A 19332-nucleotide genomic window follows, 5' to 3' on the forward strand; every position below is an offset into this window, starting at 1 on the left:
CTTGGAGATCTAACAACTTAACCAGTCCTGAGTCCTGGGCATAAACTCACGGACAACAGCACTAAGTCGACACAGGTGGAGTCACTGAAGAAACGGTTCCATTCAGGTCTGGGAAGGAGACTGATATAAGAGAACTTGGAGTTTCTAGTCACAGTAGTAAGGAAGGAAGTTAGCTTGGAGGATGGCATGAAAGCAGCCTGGGCAGCCCCTCACTCTCTTTTCAGAGAGGGGCAGCGGTAAGGAACAGGAAAGATGACAGGGGAGAATAAGATAAGTCATCTTCTTATCAGATTAGCCTTCAAAGAAATAGACTCACAGTTCATAGAAAGAAGTGATGCTATGCCCTTAGCAGGAAGTCCCGGCCAAGCAATGTTTACAGTCAACAAATGAAGAATTTATGAGTCATGACTTCCTTCAGAAGTTTGATAATTCTTTGAAGTTTGGCAATGCAGTGCTGTATGTTACTCTACGCTAGTAACAAGCTAGTAACAAAGAACGCTTGAATACTGTGAAATAACTCAATGGTCAGTTTGGAGTAGTTCCCAGTTTGCAAAATGGAAGAATTTGAAAATTACAATGGAAGGAGAAAAAAACAACTATGTTTAAATCTATGAGTTAACAACAAAGCCAAACAGACAAAATTCTCTGGTAGTTTCTGTAGGGAGTTAGTCACCCAAATTACACATATATACTTTTGTTTCTTTGGAAGATCATATACAGTGCCTGGAGCAAACTAGGGATGGTGACATGAAAGTCAAGTGTCTTAACTCCTGTATTATCTCTCTGACCTGAACATTTATTTTTTATTTAAAAAAGAAAAAAAAACAGCCCCCAAAGTAGAGTCATTTATGCTGGGCTCCACCGAAACCGAGTACCTCATCTAAAAGCAGTCTGACCAGTACTCAGGGCATAATCTTAAGAAATGAATCCAGAGCTTCCCATCTAGTGAGGCAATTTGCAGAATTAGACCCTGGAGGGAAGACAGGTGCAATTAAAATATTATTATTGTAACTATTATTTTTATCCTTTTCCTTCTTTAATTTTTGAGTCACGCCAGGTGATCTGGGGCTATTGCTGGCTCTGTGTTCAAGAATAATCCCTGGTGGTGATTGGGGAACCTGATGTGGTAGTGGGGATCAAACTGTGGTCAGCTACATTCAAGGACAATGCCTTAACCTCCTATATGCTATGGGCCTTCTCTCTCTCTCTCTCTCTCTCTCTCTCTCTCTCTCTCTCTCTCTCTTTTGGGTCACACCTGGCAATGCTCAGGGTTACTCCTGACTTGACACCAAGAAATTACTCCTGGCAGTGCTTGAAGGACAACATGGGGTGCCGGGGATCAAACCCGGATCAGCCACGTGCAAAGCAAATGCCCTACCCACTGCACTACTGCTCCAATCTGGACCTTCTCAGATATACTGAAGTATTCTTTTCTTTTTCTAGTCTTCTCATCTTCCCATCTTCTCTATAAAAATCATCTAACTTGCATAAGCCCTTGCTGTACTATTACACATGCTAGATGGATGTTTGACCAACACCTAATACAGATAATTAATTAGATCTCTAATTTTAACACTGATAAACAGAAAAATTTCCTTCCTTTTCTATACTTCTGGGTAACCAAAGAGGTGAGGGGACCTTTCTCTTCAATATACTATAATGAATAAATATCATCATTTTGTAAGCCCCAGTAGATGAATGGGTGAGGGCAATGATCATAGTTGGCAATCAGCATCACAAGAAAAGGTATGAGAAGTATATAACACCCCTATAAAACAGTCTTGCAAAAAAATAAAAACAAAGTAAAAACAAAACAACATCTTCATCAAGTCTCTATTCGCAAAAATTCTAGGATAAAATGGAACATGTTCAATCACCTTATCACTTATCAGTATCCAAATTTTAGACTTAAAAAAATATAAAACAAAAATCCTTCAAGATAAATAGCATGTTTGTTTCTTCAATAACAACAAAAAGTTTCAAGGAAAAAAGTTACATAGATGGAACCTAGATCAAGAGATTTAGGAGATATTTCAACTAATTGTAATGTATGGTATTTATTTGGATTTAAATTCAAATAATGAAACGTAAATATGGGTAAAATAAAAGGACTTAGTAAAGTGTGTAAATTAACAGGATATTTTATAGAGCTGTTGACTTTGTTTATTTGGGATACTATGGGCTTTTTAGTTACAATACATACTTAAGATCTCAAAATAGATTTATCTCAAAATGGTCTAGAAAAGAATGGAAAAGAAATGCAGATGAGACAAAGTTGGCATTTTTTGATAGTGGCTGAAATAAAATCACAGGTTCACTATGTATTTTCTTTATTTTTAATCACTATCAAAAATTTTAAAATGACTCTAGCACTTGTGGCAGAATATCTTGGATTTCTGCAAGGCTACCCTTAGGAGGACTTATCCTAAGAGTCGAGATGGCAATATCTGTGGGGGTGGGAAGGGAAAGAGTGGTTGGCTTCTGGATATATTTTGAAGATAGGGTATCACTATTTTCTGTCTAGGGTGTTTTATTTTTAAATGTTTTTTGAAGGGAGGGTGGAGGGTGGTAACTGGAACCACTACCATTCCTAGCACTGTTCGGGGCTTACTTCTGGCTCTGTGCTAATGGTATGTGTGGGGGTCAAAATCCGGATGCCATTAAAAAACAAGTGCCTTTAGCCCCTGTACTATTTCTTTGGCCTCCTTCAATTTTCTGATGTATATGATGTGCAATATAATAATATTCTCATGACCCTTAGCTGAAATTCAAAACTCATAGTATAGTCCATTTTGTGAATTTAAAAATTCTTGCTTAATAATCTTGTTTGGTTTTGGTGGTGCTCAAAGATCACTCCTGGTGGGGCTCAGGGACCATATGCAGCGCCAGGGATCAAATCTAGGTCCACTATGTGCAAGTCAAGTGTCTTGCCTATTGCACTATCTCTCTGGCCCAAATCTTGCTTAATTTTTTTTTTTTCAAATGAGCTCACCAAGGTGAGGGTGGGGGGTGGAATGCTTTGAAAACAATACAAATGACTATGGAAGAAACATTTCAAAGATACTACTTTTGCTGAAGAGTGGAATCAATGACCTCACTTATTTGTGTAAGATAGAGATAAAACAAGGAATAACAATGAAAAGGAATAGAGTATCTACCATATTATGTAAGATGATCACACAGAGATAAGTTTTTGGCATTGACATACGAAATTACTGCATCTATTACTAGCCTAAGTACCTGAGACCATCCACTACTGTTCTTAGTCCAATTAGCATCCTATCCACCTCTCCTCCCACTCCTTGATAATCTGAGTTTTGTAAGGTCAAACTTTAGCTTTGGATCACAAAACTCAGTTTACCAAGCATTGCATGAGGGGGAGAGGGATGATGACTGACCAGAGATGAAAGAACAGTGGTGGAGGGATCTGAGCACTTTGTTGGTGAAGCTGCAGTAATTCTGTAAGCCAATCCATAAACTCTACTGCAACTATCTTACATAAATTGTATATTTTTTTTAAAAAGGAGACTATATCCTTGGGTTATGATTTAGAAAATAAATGCTCACAATCTTATCCAAAACCATCAGTACCATGTGTTTCAAAATTCTGAAAAGTAATGTATAATGTCCTATAAAGCATATGTCATTTACAAGCAAGGTCTGGGGAAACTGTCTTTAGTCAAATGGGTTAATAGTTCTACATAAAAGATGAACAATCACACTGAAATAAGGATCATAAATGGATGTCATATGATCAAAGCGGTTCATGTCGATTTATCATCTCTTTGAATCCTGGTGTCAGAATTATGTAACAATCTTTGGTTTTCAAAATCTTTTCAAGTATTGCTTTGTACACAGTAATTTATATTTAGTCTAGCACATACTTCCTGGGTACCTACTATGTATCCCTGGCCTCATGTCCCTCTACACTAGAATGAAAGCAGAAAGCCAGCAACATGAATAGAAGGTGGGGACATTCCTGGCAGAGGGAAAAGGCGAAAGACACAGCATAGAAGGTGTGGGCTGTGTTCCGAGAACAAAGCAGCCCAGTTTGACATGTTCTGTTCGACAGATTAGAAGAGTGTACATTCTAATAAAGTAGGCAGCTGATATTTGAAAGGCTGTGTTTAGCAGTGCTAAACATTAGCAGCATGCTACTTTTTTATTAGTGGGCTGTGTCTGTGTGATATTTGAAAGTAAGACCTCACAGAATTTAACACGATGGGTAGTAAGTGGCTCCAAAGGCTCTGACTCATTAATGCAGGAGGGATGACTCAGAACATTTCTGTGGGCTGTGCCCATACCACTCAGCAGGAAGCATAACAATAAGCCTCTCTGAGCAGTGGGGTGAGCGGTCTCCCTTCTATCCTTGCACAGGGCGGCAGCCAGCAGCTCCTGAGCCCCTCACTCAGCCTGTAGAACTCCAAGGGCACTGATGCCAATGTACTGGGCTTGTATTGTTTCAGAGACCCTGGGAATATCTTGGCACAGCAGGGCAAAACTTCCACGCAACTCTTAGCTTAACTGAACATGGTAAGCTGAGGAGGGGTTCCACGTTTAGAGAGATTTCAGGTAGGATAACCCATTCCTGGGAAGAAGCCTGGGCAGGGGTTGCTCTTTACTCACCCCCAACGGCAGCTTTATTTAGATTAATGCAGGTGGGGCTAAGCAATCATTTCACTGGGCCCATTTTCTATCAGCACGTTCTGACCACGGAAGGGCTGGTTCAGCCAGAATGGACCAGGCAAGGGAAGAAAAAGGGACAACAAGCTGCTGACAGCTGCAAGTTCAGAGCAGGCCACTTTGGGGGGAGAGGGAAGCAGTGAGAGGCAGTGGGGGAGGGAGAGGTCCCAGTCTGCTGTGGCTACCTCTGGCCACTGTGCTCCTGGGTTCCCACAATGGGGTATTGGAGCCCCAGGAGAATATTAAGAGTCCAGAGGCCACTGGGGAGTCATTCTCTAATGGCACCCACTGTTCACTAGCGGCTGTGCATGCAGGAGCACACAGTGTGAACGATACCCCAGCATCCCTCCTTTGGGTCACTGTCTAAACTTACTGTGCGCCAACCACCACACTGAGACTTTATGTAAGCCTCATGTTCCAACGAGGAAACCGAGGCCCGGAGAGAAGAACATAACTGATTTGAATGTTTGAAAAAGCGGGGCCTGAGTCTCTCCTTTTATAGTATGCTCCAATAATCTGATAAACGCACTGAACCTCATGCTAAAAGGGAAAAGAGGCATATGAAAATAGACCTTATTGGGGTCTGGATAGATAGAACAAGGGTTAAGGCACTGTCTTTTTTTTTTTTTGCTTTTTGGGTCTCACCCAGCGATGCTCAGGGGTTACTCCTAGCTCTGCACTCAGGAATTATTCCCAGTGGTGTGTGGGGGACCATATAGGATGCTGGGAATTGAACCTGGATAGGTCATGTGTAAGGCAAACGCCCTACCTGCTGTGCTATTGCTCTGGCCTCAAGGCAGAACGCAGTTCAAGTCCCAGTTCAATTCCCGGCACCACAAATGGTTCCTTGACCACTGCTGGGAGTGTTTTGAGCACAGAGTCAGAAACGCCCCTAAGCATTGCCCGGAGTGACTCATCCTCCCCACACCAACAACAGAAAAGAGAGCCTCTATACCTTGTAGCTTTGATACTGTAATGACTGACATGAGATAACGAAGTAACCTTGCATTGGCCAGACAACCAGCACGGGGTCACACAGCTAGAGTCACCAGAGGAACTGGAATTCCAAATCTCCTAACTAAAGAACCAAGTTGTCTCAGTGCTATTTAGTGAATGGGCCCGGATTACAAAATTGAGATTGCAAGCAGAGGGGTGCAGAGGGGCTGGAAGATGTGACATAAATAGGGTCTCGGGCATTTTGGTGGTGGTCATGAAGATGCTGTAACTTTATACATCAAACTATAACATGTAAATATTATTGTAACCATGTTACCTCAATGACAATTGAAAAAAATGAAAAGACCCCAAGTTGCTTATATGCTGTCAATCCTTCTGAGGAATCCAACTGGATGAACGAGGATAATAAAAAAATGGTCCCTCTTTCATACGTTGGGGGAAGAAGTCACTATCATAAATATTCACCAATTGACTATGAGTATTTTCAGGGACTTCGAGTCAAAAACAGAAGCAATTCATAGACAGCATGACTCCAGGTAGACAACAGGGATCAGAAAATACTTGAGAATAAGCTGTGATGCTTACCACTTCACGCTTCTCCACTTCAAACCAGCGGGAAATTCCAGGTAAACTCTGCACCAAATATAATGACGTTCTCTCCACCCAGAGACTCTATAAAACACAAAACAAATTAAGTCCCCCAAGTTGACCTTCTTTCTAGCTGCTGAGCTATGACTAATGTTTACTACTGACTTTTATCCAGTTTTGCTGTATTCTGTGGGCTTGTCTGCAGTATTCATTCTAATACTCTGGCAATCCCTTCTCCCTCACTGAGCTATCATAGTAATATACTGCTAAAGCTTATTCTAATCATTCCATCGTGTATCGTCCCATCCGAAATAGTCTTCTGTGGGGGAACAAGTGATCTATTTTAGATAGAAAGCTTTAAAATATATAAAACCCAGGCCATCTTTTTTATTTTCTTCTCACTATTTCTCTGGAACAGTTTAAATTAGACTGTCTTCACTTCTTGGGGTTTAGCCGGTTTTATCTGTCGGGGTAACAGTATCCGCTAATCAACACAAGATTAGAATAACATAAGAAATCACAGCGCTTGATCTTTCTTTTCGGAAGGTGAGGATCGTAAGCGTCACAGAGGCAATGGGCCCCGCTCAAGGCTGCATCCTAGGTCCCTGTAGAGCTGGCATCAGAAATCCACACGGTAGAACTTCTAAACACTGCACTAGAGGTGACAGTTGGGAGGGTTCTGTGGTGATGGTGGCGTGCGGTAACTGTGCATTCATACCGTGCATGTTAATGCCATTAAAACCATCTGCCTAAACTGAAGTCGGTACTAAAAACATAAGTCAAACTTCTGATATCTCCACTGCTTGTTCCCTGCCCACGCTGTTTTGGTCCCAGGTGAATGGCCTTAATCCGCACTGGTCCCCCCATGGTGAGTGCATGGTGGCTTTCACCAAGAGCTGCTGCTACTGGGCTTCTCCTTTGTCAATGAGGTGTCAGTGTCAAGGCCTCGTTTTTGTGAGTGAAGCAAGGTATACCCACAACGCGTTGACAGACGTTGCCAAACTCCTGAAATAGTATCGTGCATTCCACTAGCTTGCCCCCGACCTCCCACCCCACCGATGAGCCTGTATCACTGCACTTGCTACTGATCTGAAGTAAATAGGGCACTGTCTCTGTGACAGAAGTCTCAAGAGGTCTGGGGGTGGCGGGGAGGCCGGGGAGCAGGTGAGTAAGGGTGTGGGGTGTGGAGAAAGGCATGCTCAAGGCGCGGAGGGATGGCAGGAGCAGGCCCACGCCGCGCTGTGGGAGGAGGCCAGCTCTTTTCACAGAGCTGCCATGTGAGTGGAATTCTCAAGGGTGAGTAGGCGTCTGCCAGGCGGAGAGCGGGGGCAGCAGGCAGGCGGCAGGAAGCCGGAGGCGCAGCCGCGGAGAGGCTTGTGAAAGGGCACGGCAAGAGATGGAGGAAGTTTCGTGCTGGTGGAGCTGAGAGGGAGGGGGGGCGAGGGGCGGTGGCAGAAACTTCTAGCGGAACAGTTAGGGGACAGAGACGGAGAGCTGTGAGCACAGGAGTAACGAGCCAGATTTTTGAATTTTTTTTGTTGTTTTGTTGTTTTAGAGCACCCAAGGACACACAGGGACTACTTGTGGTGATGCCCGGAAATCGCAGTCCCAGGCTAAACTAGACTGGCTGCATAAGGCAAGCACCCAACCCACCGTACTATCACTTTGGCCTCATAAGGCCATGCTTTTCTGTTGTTGCTTGGTTGGTTGGTTTAATTTGGTGTTTGGACCACAGCTGGCAGTGTTCCAGGGTTACTCCTGGCTCTGCACTCAGGGATAAATCCTGGCAGGCTCAGGGGACCATATGGGGTGCCAGAAATAGAACCTGGGTAGGTCATATGCAAGGCAGACACCTTACCCACAGTACTATTGCCCTGGCCCTTGGGCCTTTTTTTTTTTTTAAAAAAAAAAGACATAGTTAATGTAATTGATAGTTAAGGTGATGACCATAAGGATGCATGGTGCAATGAGGGAACAGTGGAGAAGGTATTAGAAGGTATGAGTTACAGGCCGCAGAGTCTGGTAGAAATCAGGTGGTGTGTGAGTCCCTGCAAGTCAACTCCTACCTCTCGTGGAGCTTTGATTTTCTACGTTATGCTACTGCAAATGACAGCATCATGCATTGTTAAATGGTTTTTGGATGTTCAACAGTATAAAAAAAACCAAGTATCTTGTAGATCTGAGTACTTAACCCATTACACCTTTTGTTCATTCCCATCACTGCTACACAACTAACAAAGCTACCTCTTGGGATCACTTGGCATGGCTGCACAGGAACTGAGCCAGGAGGAGCTGGCCAGGTAAGTACCTATTAGACCGTAACTACGGATAGTGTAGGAGAAGGATTCTAGTGTCAGCAGAGAGGAATTATCTATGATGAAGGCAGCTAAGCCAATAGACACACATAAGAAGTTAAGTTTTCATTCTTTGTTTACAGGGGAAACACCGTGTGGGAAATCTCTCTGGTCTCTGTAATCACTGCTGTCAAAGAAAACAAGATGAGTATTAACAGTGGGGCAATGTTGCACCTTCCCTACAGAGGACTGAAAGAAATTTTTATCCCTTTCTAGCTAAGAGAGTTCTGAATTAATAAGGCATGTTAGAATTACTGAGAACAGAGAACACAGTACGTGCAGACCATGGTTCGCTCTTACACGCTGGCTTTCTCTTTCTGTCCCGGGCAACACCCCAAAGTGCTCAGGGCTTATTCCTGGCTTTGCCTTAGGGATCACTTCTGACAGTGCTGAGGGGAACAAACCTAGTGCTGGGAGTTGAGGGTGGGATCCCCACAGGTAAAGCAGAAGGCTTAACCTCTACACTAACACTCCAATCCCTCTTCAGAAATTCTAATGACACGTGGTTCAAATAACAGAAAGCAGGAGAAGCTAGCACAGAACATTTCCGATGCTCTAGCCTACTCTATTCAACTGTTCTCCATCTAATAAATCCTTGTTTCCAATTTATTATTGTATTCTACTGCCTCAGACCACACACATCCTGAGGTTTTCACAGTTGGTATAACCTAAATGAATGAGAAAACCAAGCTCAAGCATGGATCTAAGAATGGTTTGCAGACCATGGACATTAGACATGTCATAAAGGAAGGTGATTTCAAAAATCTCTTTTTGGACCATTAAGTCAGAATTCTTATTGTGGGCCTCACGGTGATGAGTGTTGGCGAGTACCTATGTCATTTTGATGCACAGCTAAATGAACCCGGACCCATACATAACTTACGGTTCCTTCTGATTCTGTCACTTGACTCGTCTGAATAAATATTTACCAAGAATCTTGCCCTAGAAAGCTTCCAATCTGTGGAAAGAGCATGTAATAAATGTACTGTACCTTGAATTCATTCTCTTTATCTTTAGTGCCTTTGTGGAACGGTCTGTCATAGCGAAATTTCCAGATGTGATTCACTTTATAGAAACTTTTGATGTTGTCTGGCACACCCTCTCTCTGCAGGACCTCCTGGCTTTCCGGAATAGGAGTCACAGCATAGATCTGCAAATCTGGGATTGAAGAGTCAAGGAAAGAACCTCACTGGGCAAACTCTGTGGAAGTTTGGTTTGCATTGAGCTGTAAAAAAGTGAGGAAGATTGGCGGGGGGCGGGGGGGCAGGTGGAGCTGGGGAGGGCTCATCAGTGAGAGGCACCTGTTTGCTAGTGCGAGGCCATGAGTTTGGTGCCCAGTGCCACCCACATGTGCCGGAAAAGCTCTGGTGGCTCTAGTCTGGTGAAACAAGGAAAGTGCTATGGTCAGTGTACATCACAACTACAAATGTGTGAACACCGAGGCCAGGTGTGTGACTATCAAGCATCACAATAGAAAAGTTAGACTCCTTGAGAGCACTGTGCAAGCAGCACAACTAATGGAGTGTGAGTCCTGTTGAACACGCAATGAAGGGAAGAGACATGGGTGTGGGGGAAGGAAAGGAAAAGAAGAGAGGTAACGATCTATTAAAGTTTTCATTGGGGCCAGAGTCACTTAAAAATTAGCCAAGAAGTGTCCAATAATTCAGTTGATAGCAAATAAATTTACTCAACTACAGAAGCTGAGTGGTGGGTAAGTGATTTTGAAAAATCTTTGAATTTCAAATTTTTCAATTTAAGTTCAATTTTAAAATTAAAAATGTTCCATGACCTGTGAATTTATCACTGATTCTTTTTTAGTGGAGGTGTATAGTAATACTGTATTGATTCCATTACTAATATTCATTTTTTAGTTTGTGTATGATAAAAAGATTTGATGTTTATGTCAAGCATGGTCCTTTTCCGTTTATTTGTGGGTTTTGTTAGTTTGCTTGCTTTTGGGTTACCCTGGGCTTATTCCTGGCTCTGCACTCAGGGATTACTCCTGGCAGTGCTCAGGGGGACTAAGGGGTGCCAGGGTCAGTTGCATGCAAGGCAAGTGCCCTAACTGCTGTACTATCTCTCCATCCTCTTTCATTTATTTTTTAAATAATATGGATATTCTTGCAACCATAATCAAAGACAGAGCCAGTATTGATGCTGCCTCACATGTACCCCTGTGAAACTCTGTTTATAGTTCTCCCCCATCTGTTATCCATCTCCCAAATCTTGCTTGATAAGCAAAGTGCTTTGCTATCGTTAATGTTTTAAAAAATTACATGTAAGTAAGTAACCATAGATTTACTTCCTGTTCTTAGCCAAAGAAGGGTACGTTCGTTAAATTAAATAGTACATGTAACTCTTTGTCTCATTCAAAGAGTAAATTATTTTCTTTAAGTGATCACTTGCTATGCCATTTTAGTTTGCTTTCTATTCCTTGGTTTGGTTTTTTGGACCACCCCTGGTAACTTTCAGGGTTGACTCCTGGCTGTGCACTCAGGAATTACTCCTGGCACTGCTCAGGGGAGTGGAATTCTGGGGATAAAACCCACATTGGCCACGTGCAAGGATAATACTCTCCCTGCTGTACTAACTATTCTCTGGCCCAGTATTTCAGTTGTACTTGGAAAAGGTAGCAATGCACTGTAGCACAGTCGTCCCGTTATTCATCGATTTGCTCGAGTGGGCACCAGTAACGTCTCCATCATGAGACTTGTTGTTACTGTTTTTGGCATATTGAATACACCACAGGGAGCTTGCCAGGCTCTGCCGTGTGGGAGGGATACTCTCGGTAGCTTGCCAGGCTCTCCGAGAGGGACAGAGGAATCGAACCCAGGTCAGCTATGTGCAAGGCAAACGCCCTACCCACTGTGCTTGGAAAAGGTATCCATAATTATTAGTGGGAATTTATGGTACTTATGCTAATCAGTTTTAGTAAAAGATGCATATTCAGAAGGAAAACTGGGATGAAATTTCTGTGCCTTCACTGACTATAGAATGTTTAGATAATGATGGTGTCGATTATATGTGTGAAATTACAGAAGATCTTCCAGGATGCCATGGCTAAGAACCTTCCAAAGATACTGGGGCACCTCTTTCTCTTCCCTTCTTCCTTCTATTATAAATATAGTATCAATAGAAAAGAGGATGAACGATATGATATGTGCCAGTAAACAAAAGGCTATTTCCCTGTACAGAAGTTGTTTCCATAGGACATGTCAGAGGAAAGCTATTTCAAGGGCAGCCACTAGAAAAGGGCTTTAAAAGCAGGATGGAAATACAGAAAAGTTTTAATCACTGTATCACTGTCATCCCATTGTTCATTGATTTGCTTGAGCAGGCACCAGTAACGTCTCTATTGTGAGACTTGTTGTTACTGTTTTTGGCATATCAGATATGCCATGGGTAGCTTGCCAGGCTCTGCCGTGGGGGCGGGATACTCTCCGTAGCTTGCTGGGCTCTTCAAGAGGGACAGAAGAATCGAACCTGTGTCGGCCGCGTGCAAGGCCAATGCCCTACCTGCTGTGCTATCGCTCCAGCCCAAAAGTTTTAATAAAGAGGGAAAAAAATGTCTTTACCAGAATTTTATAGGAATTTCTCCTTAGCTGGCATGTGGTTATAAAGAGAATGATTCTATCCAGTGGGAGTTTTGCTAGAACTAAGGTGACAAGAAAGAGGAGCAGCAAATGCGTGACTAATAGAAAGAGTCCAGGGGCTGAACACCCCTGCATGAAAATGCGGTGCAGTTGGTGGCCAGATGGCCCGAGCTGGCCGGTAACCCCTCTGAGTATGGGTACACTGAGCCTCAGCCTGGAAGATGGTCTCATCGGGCTGATTGGCGTGCTGCATGGCGATGGCGTGGGGGAACTCGTTGAGCATCCTCTGTTGGAAGGCCTCCAGTCTCTCGTAGTCATGCCCCCGACACACAAACTCCTTATTCTGTGGGGCAACCAAAGAAGAGATCATGAGTATGTACCTGGGTGTGTTCAAAACAGAAGACAGAGATAACACTGGCAGTAACTCATCAACAGAGTAAAACACACCCAAATGTTCATTGCAGCACTGTTTACAATAGCCAGAATCTGGAAAAAACCAGAGTGCCCCAAAACAGATGACTGGTTAAAGAAACTCTGGTACATCTACACAATGGAATACTATGTAGCCGTCAGAAAACATGAAGTCATGAAATTTGCATATAAATGGATCAACATGGAAAGTATCATGTTGAGTGAAATGAGTCAGAAAGAAAGAGACAGACATAGAAAGATTGCACTCATATGTGGAATATAATGTAACTGAGAAGTACAAGTTGGCAGTGATGCAACTTCTGGCAGATATCTCTCTGGACTTAGTTACTAAAATACTAAAATACAGAAACCCAAAACCGAGAGGCCGCTAAGTGTGGTCACTCGACCTCATACCTCTTCATCCTCAGCAATGGAAAACAAATTATCTAATGCTTCCTTTTCAGCAGGTCTGACTTTAGGGGAGAGACTCTCCAAACAATAATAGTGAGTTTTGTTGAAATATTGTATGCAATCAAAGTGAAAGTAAAGTGAAATTTACTTTACTTTAGTAAAAGTAAAGTATGGGCTAAGGGTGGGGGGGCTAGGGGCATGGGGGGGTTAGGGGTGTGGGGGTTTGGGGTGGAGCTATACTGGGATTCTTGGTGGTGGAATATGTGCACTGGTGAAGGGATGGGTTTTCGAGCATTGTATAACTGAGATTTAAACCTGAAAACTTTGTAACTTTCCACATGGTGACTCAATAAAAAAATATTTTAAAAAATCATAAAATAAAAATAAAATAGAAATAAATTGAAAAAAAAAAAACAAATATACACAGGGGGAAAATCTCCAAGTATGAAAAATGCAGGGCAAAGATTCTAAGTTTTGTTTTGCATAACTCTTGCTTTCTCTTAAAAATGAAATTATTCTGGGGATGGAACCAAGGGTCTCAGGTATGCAAGGTAAGTGCTCAATGATGTGGCCATGACCCCGTCCCCCTTACATGACTGTTAATAAGATCCAGTAGCAAGCCTCTCTCTTCCCTACATACTTGCATGCAGTGCAAAGAGAACCTGACTCTTATGACACTAAAGTACAAGCAATTATAGTTATTTTAAATGTTAACAAAAATGTTTCTTAAAATTATTTTTATAGGGATCACAGAGACAGTACAGTGTGCAAGGTACTTGTCTTATACATGGCTGACCCAGGCTCCATCCACGTAGCAGCAAATGGCATTATTTTAATTTTTCTAAAACCGAGGAGTAGTCCATTGTGTATATTCTGTCATGTGGTATTCCATTATGAACCTTAGTTACTTTATCCACTCGTCTGTTCTTGGACACTGGATTAAAAAGTGAAATAATGCCATTTGCTGCTACATGGATAGATTTGGAGCATCATGCTGAGTGAAATCAGTCAGGAGTGGGACTGACACTGAATAATCTCGCTCATAAATGGGATCTAAAGAAGCATATTAGGGGACTAACAAACACCCAAAAGCAACAGAAACAGAACTGGTCTTCAGTAGGAAGCTCACCATGGGGTCAGGAGTGAGTGGGGGAGGGAGGGGCAGAGTGGTGAAGGGACAGTGTGAAACTGAAGAGAAGCAGACACTATGGCAGAGAGTGTGGGACTGGAGTGACTTATGCAAGAAATGCTGCCATTGACAGTACAGGAAACCTGAAAAAACAGTGCCTAAAATTATTTTTTAAAAAATTAGAAAAAGAAGAGTAATTAGATCATATAATTATAGGGCTGAATAAATTTATCTGAGCTCTAAAAATTATTCTGAAGTTGATTTAACAATGAAAGGTAATTTTCAAGGCTTGAGAAATTTTCAAAATGAAGAAAATAGACTAGAGTCTGATTTCTTCCAAAAAGCCTACGACGGTTCCGAAGGGTGCAGTGTAGCTTAGAAACCAACAGAGGGTAACCCTTCTCTTTCATTCTGTGGAAAATGCATCTAGAAAAGTTTCTAAATGACTCATGATGTAGAGAGAGATGGGCTTATTCAAATTGACACTTGAACAAAATTTATTTGATCAGCTGATGTCATTTTCTAGTTTGTTAAGTTCCCTTTAAAATTACTGCCTCTATCACCATATAAGTGAGGTTTTATTTAAAATACAAATTCCAGGGGTGGGAACAATAGTATAGTGGTTAGGGCATCTGCCTCGAACGTGGGTAACCCGGGTCAGATCCTGGCATCCCCTGTGGTCCCTCGAGCCTGCCAGGAGTAATATCCTTGAGCACCGCTCAGGGCTTTTGGGTATGGCCTCCAAACAAATAAATAAATAAATAAATAAATATAATTCCCAGGTCAGAGTGAGCACAACAGGACACGCCTGACCCATGTTCTATACCTGGGAACATGTCTGGTCTCCCAAGTCCCATCAGGAGTGATCCTTGATTACAGAGCCAGGAGTGATCCCTGAGCACCACAAGGTATGGCTCCCCAAAGCAAACCAGATCAAAATCAAATAAAATACAAAGTCTTTATAATGATGTGAAAGGACAATTAGACTTTTTCCCCTCCTATATTACATCTTACTCCGTTCTCCAATTTGTTCATAATGCACCAAGTACCTAGCCTTCATGAAACATTCCAAGGATCCTTTTGTCTTTTTCTGACTGGAATTTCTGATATTAACTTACCACATACAGTGTTTTAATTACATTACTACTTCCTACATCCAAAAAAAATTACAGCAACAATGAAGAGCTGATCTAGGTAAAACAAATAAACAAGTATGGCCACTAAATGACTTGTACATTTTTATATTTTACTGAGGAGCGATAGCAGAGCGGGCAGGGTGTCTGCCTTGCAGGCGGCTGACCTGAGTTCGATTCCTCTGTCCCTCTCGGAGAGCCTGGCAAGCTACCGAGAGTATCCCGCCCAGACAGCAAAGTCTGGCAAGCTACCCGTGACATATTTGATATGCCAAAAAACAGTAACAACAAGTCTCACAATGGAGACGTTATGGTGCCTACTGGAGCAAATCAATGAACAACGGGATGACAGTGCTTTAACTGCAAATACTAGATAGATATCTAGGGCTACTCAACACAAGTGCTAGCTGAAATCAGATTCTGATTAGAACAACATTATGATTTTTCTGGGGTCCTTTCATAAAAGTTTAAAAAATCATATTTTATGACAGATTTGGTCTAAAAATTAATATTATTTAGTATAGAATGTAGAACATACATTACCTAACTTTTTTTTAACCTAAAGTTAATTTTTTTTTTCCTTCTTTCTTTTGAGGGAGGAGGCTGCCATCGATAGTACTCAGGGAGCTGAGGGCCAGCCCATGGCCAACGGGTGGAACAGTAAACGCTAGGGTGATGCTACGCTGCCCGAGCCAGCTGTGCAAGGGCCCACAGGGTCATACCTGATGGTGCTTAGGGACCTCCATGGCTGCACCTCATAATGCTTCGGGTCCCGTGTGGGGATGTTTCTCGGCTCAAACTCCAGTCTTGTGCATGGACGGATGGTTAACCTGACCTCCGAGTTTTCTTCTGGGTCCCTCTCCTGAATTTCGTTTTTTGGGCCACACCTGATGTTGCTCAGGCTTGGCTCTCTCTCTGTGCTCAGATTTCATTCCCGGAAGTGCTAGAGGACCACATGTGGTACTGGGGATCACACCTGGTTCAGCTGTGTACAAGGTAAGCACCCTGCCTTCTGCACTATCTCTCTGGACCCCCTCTTCTGACATTAAAAAGAAAAGAAGCAATTCTACGCCCCATTTGAAAATACCATGATTTCCAATTGTAAATACTGGGTGTAATGGATCAGTGAACTCTAACACGGTGAAAGAAAACGTCATATGTGCCTTTGCACGATTTGAGGCGACAGAGTGAACAGTCTCTCTGCAGGGCCTCTGCTGAGTCCCTTGAGCACCTGCACCATCTTCAAGCCTCTGTGCCACTTACAGTGCCACAGTGCCCCTCATTTCACGGGCACCCTGAGTCTGGACTCGGGAGCTCAGCAGATGGCTGCTGATGACAGTATGTCCACTTTCAAATTAGCCTCCCAAATTCAGAATGTTCTGAAATTACCGTTGGTTTTTGACTCAGAATCAAGTTTCCCTCTGCCTTTAGGCACATCCCGCTGCAGAGGCAGTTTTGGGACTGCGCAGAATGTGCTTGTTCTCTTTGAGGCCAACAAGGAGATTTCACGTAAATCTACTTAATCATTTAGTCCATGGAAGAGGACATCAACTTGTCCAAATCTGAGTGTTTGTTCCACATGATACTAAAACATGACTTTGTCTGTGGTATTTAGATAACGTGGAATGTACATGTAAATAAGTCAATATATTTGTAATTTATTTTCTAGAAACATTGTTCATGATAATTTATTAATTATACACAAGTTTTATTTCTAAAAGAGCAAATGGATTAATGACTAAACAATGAAGTAAAAGCACTTCTTCTTTTCTTTCATAATCATTTCATCTTGTATTGATGAATAGATACAGGATGAAAGTAGATTTAGGTGAGGCCATATACCAAGATATTTGCATATTGAAGTTAAAATTTATAATTAATTTACTCACTTTACAAATTATACCAGGTAGTTCTCCTTAGCTGCCTGGAGAGGAAAGTACATGTCCTCTTTCAACCAATGTTTGTATACAGGTTGGAGGTTACATGTGTTCAATAAATATTCAAGCACATAAACTACAGGATCCTATGTGAACCTTGCAAGAATGATGTCAAATATATTTTTAAGTAGGAAGCCTTGAATGTCTGGAAATTTTTCCTGTTTATACAAGCAATAAATTGAATCTCTTTGCAGGGTGACATTTACCTTCTGACAAAGTCATCAAGTAGGACAAACAACATTCCCTGTATAATTCTGGAAGTAGGATGTTCATAGGAGGTGAAACTGCTGGGCTTTTGAGAGTCTAATTCTCAATCTTGCAATGCCTGTTATTTATCCTTAAGGCAAACATCATAGCAGTTGCAGACTGAATTAAATAGTGATCATTAGCCACAGAATGGGAAACAACAATAATGACCAAAGATTGTTCATAAAATATAAAAAACATTAACTTTGGAAGAATCAAAACATTGCTTAGTATCTGGGCAATTGCTCAAATAAAGTATTTTAGATTAGCATTGTGTTTATGAACTCAAAAGTTGAAAAAAAGGTCATGTGATTTTTCCCTGTCTGAAAAAGATAAAATATTATTAATATCTGTTTTTTTTCACTGTTTCTACCTTGGAGTATGAAGGCAAATAGTATATTACTTACTCTTAAGAAAAATGGAAACTTTTTCCCATAAAATCCAACTCTGAAGAATTCTGGTTCCAGGCGTTGCTGGTCCATAATTTTGTCATACAAAGAGGCTTCCATCATCTAGGAAAAGAGATAGTCTAAATACTTCATCTGACCTTCGATTTCACTAAGTGATAGAATAAATCATTTCTTTTGCATAGAAGGAAATTTTATTTCTGCTCAGTTTGCAGAAAAGAAAGTTTGACTCCCTTCCTATACTAACAGGTAAGGCTCACAGAGCAAGCTGCTTCTTTTAATGACAAAGGTAAAAAGTTTTAGGTTTTCCAAGTTATATGGTATCTATCACAGTTATTCAGTTCTTCAGGACCTAAAGGACAGATAGATGTTTGCTGACTATCCGAAAGGATCCAATGTATTATTCCATATCACTTGAGAGAAAATGATTTCCACAGATACAATCAACAGAGAAATGCTTTCCTACGAATTTAAACAGAAATGAACATGGGCTATTAGAAACAGAACATTTCTGGAGAATTCTAGTACCGTCTGTGCTCACCTGTGGGCTTTGATTCTATCATGGATGTAGTGATTCAGGACATTTGGAAAGTGTGGCCTCGCATAGGTTGAAGGGGAAAAAAATCAGCAAATAAACTAGCAAAGGAGGCTCCCAGGGCAAAGCTGAAAGCTCTTCAGCGTGTCTTTGACAGTATTGGAACTCTGAAGCACATAAAGCTTATGGCTTCTCATTCATGGTATTATCATCCCCAGGGTTCTAGAGAAAGACTAATATTGCACTAGAAAACTTTCCTCCTTCCCCCAGCCCCGGTAACAGCACCCCAAAGAGCAGTCAGTATGAAGTGTAATGCTCTGGGTTTATAAAAATCTTAGTGACGATGGCACCCAAGGGCTCTCCCGGGTAAACACTGTAACCTCACTTCTGTTACACGGACAGGATGCCAAGAGAAGCACGGCAACAATCTTATATAAAACTGCAGTGTCTGCCAGGACCAGTGTGATGGACTGAAGTGAAAACAAAGTTTTTCATTCCCCCTTTGTTTTTCATGTGAAGTGAAATACTGATGAGTTGCATTCATGAAATACTAAGCTGGAGGTACAGAGTCTAGCCCTATTGCTTGAATAAGCTACTCATGTGGTAAAAGGGATTTTACGAGCTGTCAAAGTTTACGCATCGTCTGGTAAATTCCTACCTCAGAATTAAAAGGCAACATCATAGCCTTCATATGTGTGTGTGTGTGTGTGTGTGTGTGTGTGTGTGTGTGTATGTGTGCGGGTGTGTATACATAAGCTAATGATCTTATTTTAGAAACTCTGAAGAGCTTAAATCTTACAAAATGGCATGAAATATTTGTGATTCTAAAGAATAAGGCCTTAAAAGGTAACAGGACTTTTCTGAACCTGAAAGAAGAGAACATACAAACCACTTGGTTCAGAGACATGAAATATTAAAACCCTTGGATACTAATTCTGTGTAGGTTTA

The 19332-nt window shown here is 41.8% G+C and overlaps 1 protein-coding gene across 4 annotated transcripts in view; it reads right to left on the reverse strand.

Moving 5' to 3' along the window:
- Positions 1 to 19332, reverse strand: part of DOCK4 (dedicator of cytokinesis 4) — a 475344-nt gene that overhangs the window by 24336 nt on the left and 431676 nt on the right. For all 4 annotated transcript variants that reach the window (XM_004602088.2, XM_055123770.1, XM_055123771.1 and 1 more), the window contains 4 exons: positions 17850 to 17954; positions 12377 to 12518; positions 9574 to 9740; positions 6226 to 6312 (listed from right to left, as the gene is read on the reverse strand). In XM_004602088.2, coding sequence (XP_004602145.2) covers positions 6226 to 6312; positions 9574 to 9740; positions 12377 to 12518; positions 17850 to 17954 — 501 coding nt within the window. The remainder of the gene's footprint in view (positions 1 to 6225; positions 6313 to 9573; positions 9741 to 12376; positions 12519 to 17849; positions 17955 to 19332) is intronic.

The sequence above is a fragment of the Sorex araneus genome, chromosome 1 (genome assembly GCF_027595985.1).
Source record: "Sorex araneus isolate mSorAra2 chromosome 1, mSorAra2.pri, whole genome shotgun sequence".
Lineage (NCBI taxonomy): Eukaryota > Metazoa > Chordata > Mammalia > Eulipotyphla > Soricidae > Sorex > Sorex araneus.